At 41.7% G+C, this 17,404-nt stretch overlaps 1 protein-coding gene across 27 annotated transcripts in view; it reads left to right on the top strand.

Annotated features, from left to right (window-relative positions):
• LOC310721075 (neurexin-1a-like) overlaps nucleotides 1-17,404 on the top strand; it is a 331,556-nt gene that overhangs the window by 97,650 nt on the left and 216,502 nt on the right. For all 27 annotated transcript variants that reach the window (XM_083532317.1, XM_083532316.1, XM_083532314.1 and 24 more), the window contains one exon: nucleotides 6,746-7,187. In XM_083532317.1, coding sequence (XP_083388443.1) covers nucleotides 6,746-7,187 — 442 coding nt within the window. The remainder of the gene's footprint in view (nucleotides 1-6,745; nucleotides 7,188-17,404) is intronic.

Here is a 17,404-nt window from a genome sequence, read left to right as displayed (position 1 = left end):
TAAAGAAACATCAAGGTTGAGTGTAGGTCAGTCAGCGTAGGCCTTCAACATGTTATTCCAATCGACTGGACGTATATTTAAAAAAAATTTCCATCACCTTTTTAATGGGTATTTCGACCATCAAAAGCAATTTCGCCGCGCGCCAGACTTTCTACAAAGCCCTCCGTGACTCGTCTGGTCATTTATCTCTTAATTTCAAAAAGTTTAATTTCTACTCGCCCGTAGAACTCTTTTTTTTTTTTTCCCCTATTTTTTTTTTCCTCCACTCTTTCTTGCTGCATCTTTACAGCTGTCCTAGATAACAGCCTCCCCTCCCCACCTCCAGTTGGTGAATCTGTCCTCACTGAACCTTGAAGAAAGTCCTATGGGGACTTCTAACTAGTGCTTGGGTTCTTTAGCACGTGGCTGCTCTGCTCTCCTTCTCGAGCTCATTAGAGGACCCAGTTCATTAACAGCGAAAGAGCCGACGGTTTTCAACGACGACGTTATAAACGAATAAACTTATTTTCTCGTACGGTATCGCCGGTCCGTCGTCAATGAAGTCGCGTCGAGCGATCGCGAATCGAAACCGCTGCCTTGGATCGCCGAAGGGTCCAGATGATTTCAAAAATAATTATACAAATACACAGCGTCCAGCGGCATTTTTGACTCCGCACCGAAATAAACATCGCACCAAATGAGATAATTGGAGATGAACGAGCGTGTTTATCAAGCCGTCGTTAGCACGCCGAGCAATTACTCGTGCCTGCTTTACGGAGGCGGCTGCTTTAATCAAATCATCAGCGAGAGCAAAGCGATCGAGAACACCTCATTAACACCTCGCCGTATAAACCCGCTCCTTGTATCGGAAAGTAAATAGGCACAGGTTTACGGATTTCCTGCATGTCATTATGCAGGTCTGATCAGAAATCGGCTGTGAGGATCGTATGTGGAAAATGAGCCGTGTGCAGAAAAACAGGTGTAAATAAATAAAGTGTAAAATACATTCGAAATGTGAAAATAGTTTTTTAAAAAAAAAAAGCACTGGGAAATAAGAACAAATGAAAAACAAATACAGACTTTGGAAAATAAAAGGAAGGAAACTAAATTGGGAGGGAGAGAGGAAGGAAGGAAGGAAGAATTAGTCAAATCAAGAGAGAAGGAAGGAAGGAAGGAAGGAAGGAAGGAAGGAAGGAAGGAAGAAAGAAAAAAGAAAGAAAGAAAGAAAGAAAGAAAGAAAGAAAGAAAGAAAGAAAGAAAGAAAGAAAGAAAGAAAGAATTAAAATTTTGTGAAGGAAGGAAGAAAGGAAATAATTATTGGGAAAAAAGTGAGGAAGGAAAGAATGAAGGAATGAAGGACTGAAGGAAGGAAACATTGTGAAGGAAGGAATGATGAGGAAGGAGGGAAGGAAGGAAGGAATTAAACATTGGAAAGAAAGTTCAAAAAGAAAAGGAGGAAAGAAAAAAATAAAATAAACATTGGGAAGAAAGTGAGGTATGAAGGAAGGAAAAAAAACATTGTGACAAGGGAAGGAAGGATGGAAGAAAGGAAAAATGAATTCGAAAATAGGAAGGGAGGAAATAGAAATAAATCAAAATTCACATTAGAAAAAAATAGTTCCTTTATACAGACATCATTAATGAAAATAAATAAAACCTCAAACAAATACATGTGAAACGTAAAGAATTGTGTAAAAAAAACTAAATTAAATGATAAAATGCTCTTTGAAGAGATCCTATGCATAATTTCCCCTTGTGGATCATATGATTTTACAGTGTTATTAAGTGCAGACACGCACCCCGTCAGTCAGTAAAGTCTGCATGTATTGTAGCCCCACAGCCCGTAAACTCAGTCAGGTTCTTGACTCGGTTGTCCTCTGATTGATCACACGTGCTCATGGTCACGCTCCCGAGTCCTGGCGTTCCCTCGTTCCGACTCCCGGCTCCTCTGTTGTGATGATGAAATGTTGTTGTGGTAATAGCTTCTTTGTCACGTCTCCAAGCCAAATGTGTGACAAATGAGCTTGGTGTGTTCCTGGGTTGGGGGGGGGAAGCCTGGCTTCGGAGCTTCTTCCAATTTCGCTGGCCTCTAAAAGGTGCCCTGTGTCTCCACTCCCCTTATTGATTGCATTTTATTGGCAGTAGCTGCTGTGCACTCGGGTGAGGTGACTAAAGAATTGCAGGTGTACTACCTGTTTTCTCCCCCCCACCCACTGGATAGGATCCAGTGCTGAGTGCTTCTTCTCAAATCACTATTTGTTTTCTCCCTGTAGGCTTCTTAGGGTTGTCATGCTGAAATGGAAGAGCTAATGGGAAATTGTACTTGGTTCACTCTCTTTTTCTCTTCCATTCTCTCTCAGGTGACTTTGCTCGCATGCTTTGTTTCCCCCTGAACTGAAATAATCCCAATATCACCAACTTCTCAGCAAGGCGATTGAGAATGAGCCCAGGCTGCATTTTTATATCTTTTACTGAATCATATTTATGTTCACCAGAAAGTGTAAAGAATTACAGATTTCAAAAGATCTGACCCTTCTGTCTTCCCCCAGGACATATGCATAAATAACAACCAGGGGTGATCGAGAGAAGTTTATATACTTCCTGTATTCATGGATCCATTCCAGATTAGCTCCAGTGAACACTTCTGTGCCTCATGCTAATACATTCCCAGAGGACATGTCCCTGTTTTTTTTGTAAAATATTAAGCATGGCAAGGAAAAAAGGGAATTTAACCCATTTACTGTAAACATAAAGCACTTTAAGATGCATTGCATGTACAGACAAAACTTTGAGTGGTGCAGCAGGAATGCTTTCACCTTACCTTCACCGGTTCGAAATTCAGTGCTGCCGCAGTCATCCAGGAATGTCGTACAAGGAGTGAAATTGTCCATTTAGACTAGGGAGGATGGCTGGGTCATGCCATGTCAATCACAGTGACACAGAGTAAAACAGTAAACCCCAGTGACAGTGAACTGTGAACTCCAATGATGGCTAACTTCAGAGACAGTCAACCCCAGTGACACCGAACTCCAGTGACACAAAACTCAATTGTCAATGATCTCCTGTGAGACAGAACCCCAATGGCCCAACTTGAGTGACAGTAAAAGTCAGAGACAGTAAATACCAGTGACTATAGGTCTTAGTAACAGTGAACACCAGTGATGATGCACTCCAGTGACTGCAGACTCCAGTGACAGTGAACCTTAGAGTTCCTGTGATGCAGCATGAACATGTTCACCAAGGAAGTGGTTGGCCAGCTTTTTATGTGTAGGATGAACTAGGAGATGATGTTTCCCCTCTCTGGTTAGTGGCTATGATAAATAACTGACTGGTGAGTGTAAATTTGAGACCAGAATTGGGAGAAGACACTGTAAAAAGCTTTAGCTATACCCAGTTATCGTCATTGATGTATTATCAAATAATCCATTTTTGATAATTGGTTAATAAAATGGTGCATCTGACAAATAAAGGTGAATGGTGTTGAGACAACGAGGGGGTAATGTGTATTAGAACACCAACTTCCTTCAGGATAATAGACCAAGCTAATCTCTTTCTCCAGATCACCGATGGCTTCCGCAGGGTTTATTTCAGAAACAAGCTCAAGCAAGTCAGCTCGTCCCCGGTCTGATGGAATATGCCAAGACGGCATTGACCTTCTGACATTTTTCATATAGAGATTTGCAGTTGGTTTGGCTTTTTTTGTCAACTCTAATAAAATTTAATTGCTCAAGCATGTTTAACAAAAGATGTTGTATAAATAGACTTTAGCTTCACAGAGTTTTGCTCATGAGCTGATTAGCTAGCTGGAGGCAACAAGAACTATCTCCAGAACAAGAAACTGGTCCTTTTCTGGTGGTGGAAGTATGTAGAAGAATAAAGACAAATAGTACTGTGGATAGGACTCACGGGAAAATGCAAGGTGGTTCTTTATGATTAGGACAGCAATTCTTGAGAACAAGCGGACAGTTTGCAGGTACAATCATCTACTGCAAGCAAGCAGAAAAATGCTTTAGGGTTTCCACGTGGGACCATCAACAATAATGTACGTCATGTGTGCAGTGTTTCAAGCCAATCAGGATGAATAAGGCATGTTACCAGGCATGCAGCTAGTATCCAGTGATGGTGATGGGATAATAATATTAAAAAAGAGATATATAGATGTGTTTTGGGATCTGTTTGCCAAATTGCATTCCAGGGTAATTCCAGTATAGATCAATATAGGTATAAACAATCAAAATATCGCTTCATTCAATCGGTCTATTCAAGGGATGCAAGTCTATCTTTAAAAAATACTGACCTCAAGGGGGAAATACAGTACATCCAAAATAAAACCAGTCCAGTTTTTTTTGCCATATGGACAACCAGGGAAGGTTTGGTTCTTTCATCAGGGTGCCACAAGAATCACAGTTCAGAGGGTGGGTATAATATGCATATTTCAAGGATTCAAGCCAGGAAAGAGAATTTGGCAGTAGAATTTTATGGCTAAACATAAGTAAGATATCTTCATTCCGAATCAGGAACATACTGTTCAGGAATATCAATATCAAGGACCCCATCCAGGCATAAAATTATGCCATTATACTATAATGAAGGGTAAGGTGAATATCACTGATTTTTTTCTTTATCATGGTACCTGTTAGTGGATTAGATATATTAGGCAGCAAGTTGAAATTTTGTCTTCAAATTTGATTTATTAGAAGCAGGGGGGAAAAGTTCAGAAGGTAGGGGGTTCAAGCCTTGGAATCGCTAAGCTGCTGCTCTTGAGCAAGGCTCTAAACCCTCTGTGCTCCAGGGGTGCTGTATCATGGTTGACCCTGCGCTCTGACCCCAGCTTCAGAACAAGCTGCGATATCCAAAGAAAAGAATTTCACTGTACACTAAGGTATATGTGGCAAATAACGACTATTCTATTGTAGTCTAAAAATGGGCAAACGTAAGGATTTGAGTGAGCATCTTCAGCTCTTGTGGGATGTTTCCAGTCTGCAGTGGTCAGTATCTACCAAAAGTCATCCAAGGAAGGAACAGTGGTGAACCGGCGACCGGGTCACGTGGGGATCGAAGGCTGGTCCATGTGGTCCAATCCAACAGATGAGCTCCTGTAGCTCAAACTGCTGAAGAAGTTAATGCTTTTAATGCTTGATGGGTCAGGACTGTTTTGGCAGCAAAAAGGGGGACCAACCTAGTATTAGGAGGGTGGTCATAAAGTTATGCCTGATCAATGTATGTGGGGTTGGGGAAAGAAAAAGTCTGCTCCTCCTACTGTATGTTGATGTTTTTCAAAAACCTGCGTTTGCAAAAATTATTTTTCAACCCAGAAAGCACCATTGGATTAGTCACAAATAGAGATTTGGATTTAGATCTGACAGTGGACATTGGACTTCTGATCAAAAGATCACAGGTTTAGTTTCCACCACCCAGCTTTCACAGCTGGGCTCTTGAGCAAGTCTTTAACCATCAACTGTTCAGCTATATAAATGGGACATATGTAATTTGCAATAGATAAGGGCTGTCAAAGATACATTCCATTGATGGAAATATTTGTCTGTATTATATTTAGCACCTTGAATAAAGCTAAGTACCATGGGCTCTAAATCCTACCCATGCCAATGTAACCTTGTTGTTATGTTGTTGAGGTTTTTTTTTTCTTTCTTCTAACCACCCCTCATTCTATCCCCCATTTTTAATCACCTGCCGAATTTGGAAAAGCTTGCAGCACTCCTCAAGGTCCCATATTTCTTAGATTGATGAGCCATGTGCGGTGGTGCCGCTGGGATTACTGCATCAAACTAGCCAGCCAGAGAAAAGCTAGCAGACTGTTTGAAGGACTGACAGAATGGCTCAGCAGGAGATCAGAAATAGTGTTGAAACAGTATTGTTCATGGAGAAATGACTCATTACAGTGTTTTTTAACCATTTTTCTGTTAGCTCTACCTCCAGCGTTTCCTGATATGGCTATACTGTAATGGCAGACATTAAAGCAGATGGAAAAAAAGGGCTTGCATGTTCGCTTTACAACTTTGAAAAAAACTTTTTGAGCCTAGGTTCACTGTTCTGCTATTCTTTTTTTCATATATATATATATATATATATATATATATATATATATATATATATAAGTATGTATGTATCTTCTTGCATTTTACCCTAATCCCACCCTCAGGAGAGATCTGGGTCATACCTGGGGGGTTGCTCAGCTATGTGTTCTTATTATATCTTGGCTTGCATCACACGTGTACACATGATGCACTTGTTGGACTGAATGCTGTCCAACTCGCACATCAACGCATTTTCTTTAAGGTCGCACACATCAGCTCTTGGATAATGCCGCTTGGCTCCTGTTCACCCCAGTGCCAGGAATGCTGACGAGCTCAAGTGTGTGTTGCAGGGCACAAAATTGACAAGTGCTACTGGTGAGTGACAGCAGGTCCCACGTAGCTAGATGTTAGAGGATGTGTTGTAACATTAGTGAGATGTTATGACAGCCAAGGGATAAGGGGATGCTCTGGAGGTAAAACGGTATTCCATAAAATGTAATTACTCTTATATCATTTTATGTTGGCTTTATAAAATAAGGCCATGATATGGCAAGCCAAGGTGCAGCAAAGACATGTAGACTATCATAAAACACATTTTTAGGTTAAGAAATTTGATGTCAATTGGTTCAAGTTTACAATCATTGTATCTTCTGTTTTTTTTTCGTATCAGACTTTTTCTGTACGTGTTGACTTCCTCTTTCTCATTCTGCCATTTCTGTGTGGCTTCCAAGGTGGTTTACAAGAACAACGATGTCCGACTGGAGCTGTCTAAGCTGGCCTTGCAGGGGGACCACAAAATGAAGGTTCATGGCGTGGTGGCCTTCAAATGTGAAAACGTAGCCACTCTGGATCCAATTACCTTCGAAACCCCAGAAGCCTTCATCACACTACATAAGTGGAATGCTAAGAAAACTGGCTCCATATCGTTTGACTTCCGCACCACTGAACCAAACGGCCTCCTTCTGTTCAGCCACGGGAGGCCGAAACAGCAGACCAAGGAGGCAAAGAGCCCTGTTAGCCTTAAGGTGGACTTCTTTGCTATTGAGATGCTGGATGGTCATTTGTACCTGCTCCTGGACATGGGTTCGGGTACGACTAAAACACGAGCAGTAAACAAGAAGGTCAATGATGGAGAATGGTACCATGTGGACTTCCAGAGGGATGGAAGATCAGGTATTATAAGTTCCTTTTCTAGTCTTATTTATCAAATAGACTAATGCAGTGTTACTCATTTGACTAGCTGATTTCAGTGTCTTAACTCATGAATTGCAAGGTAACTACAATGAAAATAACAAACAAAATTATAATCATGATGAATGAATTTTTGACAGGGGGATTTGAGTTTAAATTTGAGTTGGTGGAGAAGAGTGATCACAAGAGGGAGTTCTGATAGAAGGGTATCTGTAAGGGAAGGGAACGTTTCTAAAGCCAGACGCATATTTTAGCCACGATTTGGGCGTCTGGGAAAAATTTGGATCAATGGGTCAACGTTTTTTTAGGTCTAAAGATTTCAGACTCTTTCCTGCAGTGTAACTTCTCCTTAGATGACCGTCAAACCCAAGAACCAAAAGGAGCATCGAACCTGATTTCTCAATTAGCGTGACATCAAACCACCTCTAAAAAAATGTCGAAACAAGTCAGGTGGAGACTATGGCAAGAAAATAAATTTATTGAGTGTTAGAGGGAAAAAGAGTGTTCATATGACGTTTTTATCATGAACACATTAACACTACCAATTGCTGCTACTGTAGCTACCATTAGCGAGAGAATGCGAGTCTGAACGAGTCACGGATCGATGACGTAAAACTTGTACAGTTTGACATACGACAACTGAGGTCCTGCATTGTGACAAAAAGGATCATGTTCATACAGTCTGAAATTGCAAAGGACTATCAAAGATTAGAACAAGATGGTATTGAGACAGTGGCATGGAAAAAAAAAGACAGGATTCTGGGAGCTTCATTGGAAGGGACAAGGATGGAGTTTATTAGATAGGACCACTCAGGTAGGACGTTTCAGAGACAAGGTAAGAAAGTTGGTTTGGCCATGTGGGATGTACCGGTAGAAGGAAAAGGCAGCAGAAAAAGATGAAGGCCGAAGAAGAGATTTGTAGATGTGGTGAGGTAAGAAATGCAGATGATTGGTTTGAAAAGGCAGATGTACAGGACATGGTGACTTGAAGATAGATGAAGCTGTAAGAAGAAGAAACAGAAGCATGATAGGAAGTTTTCATTTCATTTTATCTTCTCCCGCTTATCCGTAGTTCGGGTCGTGGGGGCAGCAATCTAAGCAGATTCCCCAGAAACTTCTCCGAGTCCAGGGATCGGGCTGTCAAGGCCCCCGCCTTCGACTGCTGCCCAATCCTCTCAGCACCGGTCCCTTACGGTCCCTCCTGCAGGTGGTGAGCCCACGGGAAGGTGGCCCCACGTCGCTCTGACGTCACGGTCCTTGATTTATTTTTCTCGTAAGGGTTCCCTGGAGCATAGAGGGTTAAGGGCCTTGCTCAAGGGCCCAAAAGTGGCAGCTTGGCGATACCAGGGCTTGAACCCCCGACCTTCCGATCAGTAACCCAGCGCCTTAACCGCTGGAGCCACCACTCCCCTGAGAGGAAGTTTGTTTTCCCTATTTTTTCCTAAATTAAGCAAAAAAAAAAAAAAAAAAAAAAAAAAAAACCAGTACCTTTTTTTCCATGTCCCATCATATTCTTCTTTCTTTTCAAGATGTTATTGAGACATGATGAAACACACATGCTGCTAGAATCACGATTCCTCTCCTTTTTTCTTTTTTCGGGTAGCGATTATCCTTTTATCATTGTAGATGACAAGGTGCCACAGATATTAAAGTAAACGGATGATAATGATGATAAATCCCTGATGATTTGAGTCATTTTTTTGTGTTATCCTTTTGTGCTCCTGGGGAAAAATGTGTAGCATCTGTGAAGCACAAGAGAGCTGCTTCTGCATTTAGCCATTAGACTAACCATCTGCATCTCAGACTGGCTTCGGTGGAACTCGATTTAGACTCTGGGGTTTTTAAGTTCATTTGTCCCTCAGCACCTCCTTCTCTTTAAAGACCCTTAAGGAGGTCCAAAGCATCTGGCGGTGTTCAAGTCCTCAGTTTTAAAGACTTTGGCATTACTTGGGTTTCCCGATGGCGAGGTTAGGGATCATGAATCTGAAAGTATGTCTGGAGCTCGGGTGGATCTGGTTCTGCTCTCCCAATGTATGTCCTTTGTACCCTGATTTTCTGGCGTCCAGCTCGGTGTTGATTTGCTTATCTATGTAACAGTTTGTTAGCATGTGCTTATGGCCAAGGTCTCGCAAAGCCACGCTGCAAATTCGATTCGCTCTCAGCAACCTGTTTCTGCTTTTCCACTATGTCTCGAGAGCAGGAAATCACATTAGTCGTTTCATTACCCCTATAGGCACGTGAAGAGCGAGGACTATGAGGAGAGGTGACGGAAAACCGCTGCTACGCTTCTAGCATCTACTTCCACTTCTGCTCTCGTATCGAACGTGTTTTTTATTGTCTAATGAGTGCGAGATCTGGGTTTTTGTGAGATCTGAAGGAGGACAATTTTTTTAATAATGAGCGTAATGAATGCTTTTGCCCAGATAAGTTTGATATCTTTCATAATGGAGCAGAAACACGAGACGAACAAAATGGCTGAATTTTGTGCCTCATTTCCTGACAATTATTAGCTTTTTTCTTTGGCTTTATTTTTATCTTGGTTATTGATTTTGTTATAAAACCTATTATTTTTGTCCACAAGTTTGTGTACACCTGAACATTCCAGTCCACATTCAGTTCTATCTGCTGTTGTAATAACCTCTACACTTCTGGAAAGATCTTCTAATGGATCTTCTAATCAGTACCTGACTTTGAGACCTGGGGTGCCGTTCCAATTCATCCCAAAGGTAATCAATAGGGTTGAGGTCAGAGCTCAGACTATCTTCAATTCCAACCCATGCATCTTCATGGAGTTGCTTTGGGAACAGGTTTGGGTCTCCTTGTAATAATCTCAATTGTAATAATAATGTTCTAAATATACAAAATCGCGGTTGTTACTCTCATTTGAGAATCACCATTTAAAAGTATCAGTATTGCCTCTGACTTTTTTTCCATGGACCCCAAATCTCCAACTAATCCGAGTCAGAACCTTGAGAGTTCCTGCTGGCGCATGCCGAAGCCTGAGCGCGTCCTCTAGTACCTAACCCAAATCCCCCCCTTCAGCTTAGCAAAGCCTTATTAAAGAATAATCGATTCTATTGTGCATTAAAATTTAATAAATTCTATTTCACTGGTTGTGAGAGAATCACCGCAAGATTAAAGGTGAGCGTCGCCGATCCCCTCTCACTCTGAATTTATTTAATTTTCCCTCTCCACCTCCTCGTTTTTCCCCAATCCCCTATCTCGTTCCACATCTCGTCCATTTTGTTCGCCTTCTTTCCCTCCACCCTTGCTCTTTCTCTCTCTCTTTCTGCCTTGCGTTACTATGGAAACGAGAGCCGATTTCCTCCGAGGACCAAGCCTGTTACTGTGCCGACTGAGATGCAGGATAATGCAATCGCCGTCTTCTGCTTTTTTCTTTTCTCCTGTTCCCCTCTCGCAAATCTGTGACCCGGGTGTACGCTTCACCCACGCTGGAACTCGCCGACTCAATCGGCGCCTGATGGGACACAAGCAGCGGGTGGGTCACGGAACGCGTCGACAAACAGTCCAAGTCGTCAGCAAGGATATCGAAACAATTCAATAAGCGGCCCAGGCGTCTTCTGTTCGCCCCGGCCATATAGTTCCCATCCTTTGTAACGCAGAGACGCTGCCGACAGCAGGAACTCAAGCACAACACAGGCGATTTATCATGTTCATCCCTCGTCGTCCCCCTGAATGTTATGAATAGTTCCATTTATCATGCTTTATCTGATCGGAGATGTCGAGAGCGTTTGGGAAGAATGCCGCATGCATAATTTACTATTTATTGTCCCGGAGGAAAAGGAAAGAGAAAATGCAGAGTATTAAAGGGAAAGTGTCAGGTCCAAGAGTGGGTACACAGTGTGTATAATATCAGTATCTTCTTGAAGTCAGATTCATGGAACCATAATATAAAAAATAAATAAATAAATAATAATAATAATACCATTCTAGGCCAATATTACATTTATTAATATCGCCCTGTGTATCTTCTTATTCATACGTTCTCAATTCTTTGTCTGGTCTTGTAAAAGTTCCTCTTTTTATTAATATTGCCATTTCCAAGATGGCTGCCGAGTGTCCCAACCTTACTAGAAAGTGTTAATTATATCCAGGTCTCGGCTTGCGTATGTGTGTGTGAACCTTGTGCAATCCGTTCTGAGACCTTTCCCTTTTGATTAATAATGCATCAGGTGAAAGAAACTTCTAAAACACCAATCCCAGGAGCGGAAGTCTCAAAGTGTGTGTGATTCACAATGGAGTGTTGGGTGTTCCATGTCACATGGTTTATAAATCCCTTCAGTTGGTTCAAAGGCTCTGGAGCAATTGATGGTGAGAGACTGCTATAAATGTCACAGGAGGTGTGGAATTGATTAAGAATTACTACAACTACTACTGCTAATACGATACTCCTAATTCTACCATTACTTCCACTACAAATAGTAGTATCGATCCAATTACATATTTTGTCACTACATTTACTGTGATTTGTAATATTTAGTCTCAGGTTGTGCAACGCACCTGCATCGTTTCAGCCTGGGGTTTATTTAACTTTCCGGCTCTTTGAAACATTGCGTCATCGTTTTTTAAACGTTTGACGATTCACACTGATCGTTTTCAATAAGCTATGTTTTTTTTCCGCCATCTTGTGTGGACGGAAGGCCAATTGGCTTGCTATTGTGTGGACTAATTATTACAATATGGGAACAATAATTGTGGACATGCATTTGGGGGTTGGGAGTAAGCGTCTGGGTGTTAATGTTTGAAGGCAATGGTGTATAATGGGAAATGGAGTCAGAGAAATCCATGATAGTATTGAATTTTTTTTCTTTACATCTTTCCGTCTTTGCTGCTATATTCAAGAAATAAAATTCAACAGCAGTGTTCAGTCTCTGTGGAAACGATATTTCAGAAAGTGTTCAGTTTTTTTACAACCGTAATGTCATCTTTCTGACGCTCCCTATCCGTTTTAGCGGCTCCTCTTCTAGAGCGAAATGTGCAGATGGTTGAGTGATGTTTTATTTTAAGCCGTAAAGCACCAGAACAGTTTCCTTTGAGAGTTGAGAGATGTGTTGTTGGAGGTGATACGAAGATCCAAGCGATTGCTTCACCCACAGCGACGGGGAATTGCTTATAGATGGCAGGAGATTTTACCGAATGTGTGTACAGGACAAGAAACTGTCAGAGAGAATGACGTTGAAACAGACAGCAATGGAAAGGTGTATTAAGAGCAGTGACACAAATAGAAGTAGGAGGAAACAAACACCCTGACAAAGCCGATATAAAAAAACACGGATTCTGGAGATAAAAGCAACGCTACAGGCATTAGTTTCACTTCTCACTAAACCATTCACTTTCATCTCTCGCTGCTTAGCATCGAGGCTAGTCAAGTCCAGTGTTTCGACTCACAGAACATTAGTGAAATCCAGTTACGTCAAGCCTGGTATGTGTGCGATTTGGTTACAGGCGAGGAGAAGACTCAGGCGAGGCGGCACTGGCGACTCGCCACACTCTCTCACTTAGCAAGAGACTGCAGGATTGCCTCCGAGTCGCACGTCTAATCGAGCATGTCTGATAGGCAACATATGAAGCCACTAACCCCATTTATCACACACACATCCTGGACTTCAATCACACTGCAAGAATTCGAAGTTAAAGTAAAGAAAAAATACTGTTTCACATAAAATATTAGTAATAACTTTCCCTTCCAGCTAATGGAGGACATTGGTCCAAAACACTATGTGTGTGTGTGTGTGTGTGTGTGTGTGTGTGTGTGTGTGTGTGTGTGTGTGTGTGTGTGTGTGTGTGTATATATAAAATAACCAAAACATTTACAAGAATATTTTGTCTTCGTGCTCTATGTTGAGTCTGGTTTCACTAATAATAAACATACATTTGCATAAAGCTTCCATATTTGTCTATGTGAATGTTAAATAAAGTATTAAAAACTTAATTAAAATTAATATTTAAAAGTATTAATTTAAATGCATTTAGAACAGATTGAAATTTTTTATTAATTGGGAGTTAACTCACAACAATCGTGACTAATCGTGATTCATTATTTAAATTGGTTGACAAAATACACATTTTCCCAGCCATAATTCCCGTACCAAACTGGTATCACAAAACTTAAATTCACACAATTCTATTGGAGGTCTCTGGATAAAGTAGCATGAAATTTTCCCTTCACTTGAACTAGGAGACCTAAACCTGTTCCAGCATGACAAGGCCCCTGTGCATAAAGCAAACTCTATGAAGATATGCTTTGCAAAGGTTGGAGTCGAAGAGCTCCTGCTATAGAGGACTGACCTCAACCCTACTGATAACCTTTAGGATGAATGAGAAAACTGACTGCACCCCAGGCCTCCTCATCTCATCTACATCGGTACCTGACTCTTCTCACACCCTCGTGTATCAATGAGCACAAATCTCCAGCAGCACACTTTAAAATCTCGGGGAACATTTTCCCAAAGGAGTGGAGGGAATTATACATTAAGAGCAAATTGAGACTAAATGTGAAATGCGATGTTTAAAAGGCACATACCATACTTATAACCAAGTGTGTATATATACAAAATCCTTTATACTAGATATCATACTGCCTCAGATTACATTTTGAAACAATACTACACCATACTTACCTCTACTGTACTTCTACACCATACAACATAGTACCCTCTTCTAAATCACAAAACCAGAAGTTCCTTTACAATCCACTACACCTGTCTATACCACACTCCTACATCACTACACCCCTTTATACCACACTTCTACATCACTACAACTCTCTATACCACACTCCTACACATCTACACCTCTCTATACCACACTCCTACACCTCTACATCCCTCTATACCACACTCCTACACATCTACACCTCTCTATACCACACTCCTACACCTCTACATCCCTCTATACCACACTTCTACACATCTACACCCCTCTATACCACACTCCTACACCTCTACATCCCTCTATACCACACTCCTACATCACTACAACTCTCTATACCACACCCCTACACCTTTACATCCCTCTATACCACACTCCTACATCACTACACCCCTTTATACCACACTTCTACATCACTACACCTCTCTATACCACACTCCTACACATCTACACCTCTCTATACCACACTCCTACACATCTACACCTCTCTATACCACACTCCTACACATCTACACCTCTCTATACCACACTCCTACACATCTACACCTCTCTATACCACACTCCTACACATCTACATCCCTCTATACCACACTCCTACACATCTACACCCCTCTATACCACACTCCTACACCTCTACATCCCTCTATACCACACTCCTACATCACTACAACTCTCTATACCACACCCCTACACCTTTACATCCCTCTATACCACACTCCTACACATCTACACCTCTCTATACCACACTCCTACATCACAACTCTTTATACCACACTCCTACACCTCTACATCCCTCTATACCACACTTCTACACATCTACACCTCTCTATACTACACTCATACACCTCTACACCCCTCTATACCACACTCCCTCACCTCTACACCCCTCTATACCACACTCCTACATCACTACACCCATCTATACCACACTCCTACACTTCTACACCCCTCTATACTACACTCCTACATCACTACACCCCTCTATACCACAGTCCTACACCTCTATGAGTTGCAGTTGTATTATGCAGGATCCAGGCCACTATGGAAATAATGCTGCATAGAACAGCAAGCTGATGGAAATCATTCAAATGTGTGGTTTTGTTTTAATTATTATTCAGAAAATTTTCTTTTAAAATAAAAAAAAACAATATTCTTTATTAAAACATTTGATTTTTGAAAATCATTTCAAAGAGAGTTGTTTTCTGTAATTAAATGTTCATCATTTTGTAATATTTGATAACAAATATTCTTTATTTATGATCGCAATCTTTCTTTTTGTGATAAAGATTATAAGAAAATTACTTTTTCTCCCCCCCCAAACAATTGAGTAAACCCCAGAAAGTAATCATGGTGGATCATGGTTCTGTATACACTGATCTCTTTTTTTCTGCCTTTATTTTAAATTAAACTTCAACCTTCATTATTTCTCCTGTTCTGCTGCATATTTGCTATCTATTGGTTGTCAGAAACTAGCTGTAACTGCAGATTGTTTCCAGTGCAAAAATGAATAGTTGCTCCTCGTGGCATGATAAAGAAGAAGAGAACGTAAATGTGCACCCTCTGCATTGTATGGGTCCTTAGAGCCCGAACCGGCGTGTGCAAACCTTCCTCAGTAATGAGCTTGATGGAGTGAGTTTGTTAGCTGCTTCCTGGAAAAGACATGACTGGAAACGGAGCCCAGAACTCCTGCCAAGCGTCGGGTGCTGTCACGTCCCTCCAGCTGTGCGCACTCTGGCCTGGTTCAACGACAGGCTGAGCGGGCGACGACCTCCGTGGTGACATTATATTATAGTTAGATTATATTATAGTTGAATTATACTACACTCCCTCATCACTACACAACTCTATACTACACTCCTACACCTCTACATCCATCTATACTACACCCCTCCATACTACACTCCTGCACCTCTACCACCCTCTATACTACACTCCTACACCCCTACATCCAGCTATACTACACTCCTACACCTCTACATCCGTCTATACTACACCCGTCTATACTTCACTCCAGCACCTCTACACCCCTCTATACTACACTCCTACACCTCTACATCCATCTATACTACACCCCTCCATACTACACTCCAGCACCTCTACACCCCTCCATACTACACTCCTACACCTCTACATCCATCTATACTACACCCCTCCATACTACACTCCTGCACCTCTACCACCCTCTATACTACACTCCTACACCCCTACATCCAGCTATACTACACTCCTACACCTCTACATCCGTCTATACTACACCCGTCTATACTTCACTCCAGCACCTCTACACCCCTCTATACTACACTTCTACACCTCTACATCCATCTATACTACACCCCTCCATACTACACTCCAGCACCTCTACACCCCTCCATACTACACTCCTACACCTCTACATCCATCTATACTACACCCCTCCATACTACACTCCAGCACCTCTACACCCCTCTATACTACACTCCTACACCTCTACATCCATCTATACTACACCCCTCCATACTACACTCCAGCACCTCTACACCCCTCTATACTACACTCCTACACCCCTACATCCAGCTATACTACACCCCTCCATACTACACTCCAGCACCTCTATACCCCTCCATACTACACTCCTGCACCTCTACCACCCTCTATACTACTCCTACACCCCTACATCCAGCTATACTACACCCCTCTATACAACACTCCTACACCTCTACATCTGTCTATACTACACCCCTCTATATTACACTCCAGCACCTCTACACCCCTCTGTATTACACTCCGACATCACTACACCCCTCTATACTACACTCCAGCACCTCTACACCCCTCTATACTACACTCCCATACCTCTACACCTCTCTATACTACACTCCTACTCCATTACAATCCTCTATACTACATTTCTACACCTCTACACCCCTTATACCATGCTCGTACACCTCTACACCTCTCTATACCACACTCCTATACCTCTACACCCGTCTATTCTACACTCCCAAATCAAAACACCCTTCTATACTACACTCCTGCACCAATACACCCTCCTATACTACACTCCTACTCCATTACAATCCTCTATACTACACTCCTGCACCACTACACACCTCTATACTACACTCCCACATCAAATCACCCTTCTATACTACACTCCTGCACCACTACACCCCTCTATACTACACTCACACATCAAATCACCCTTCTATACTACACTTCTGCACCTCTACACCCCTCTGTACTACACTCCTGCACCACTTTATACCACACTCCTGCACCACTACACCACTTTATACCACACTCCTGCACTTCTATACTACACTCCCACATCAAATCACCCTTCTATACTACACTCCTGCACCACTACACCACTTTATACCACACTCCTGCACTTCTATACTACACTTCTGCACCTCTACAACCCTCTGGAAAATCAGGCAATCAGCATGAGGAGCACAAATTTAATTTTTGTGCTTGATTATCATCCTATATATTTCCTTTAATTCAATTTTCAATTTCACTATGCAGAATTAAAAAAAAATCTAATT

The sequence above is a fragment of the Silurus aristotelis genome (assembly GCF_946808225.1).
Source record: "Silurus aristotelis genome assembly, chromosome: 27".
Lineage (NCBI taxonomy): Eukaryota > Metazoa > Chordata > Actinopteri > Siluriformes > Siluridae > Silurus > Silurus aristotelis.
The sequence above is the reverse complement of the archived record's forward strand: the minus strand, read 5'-3'. Positions and strand labels throughout refer to the sequence as shown.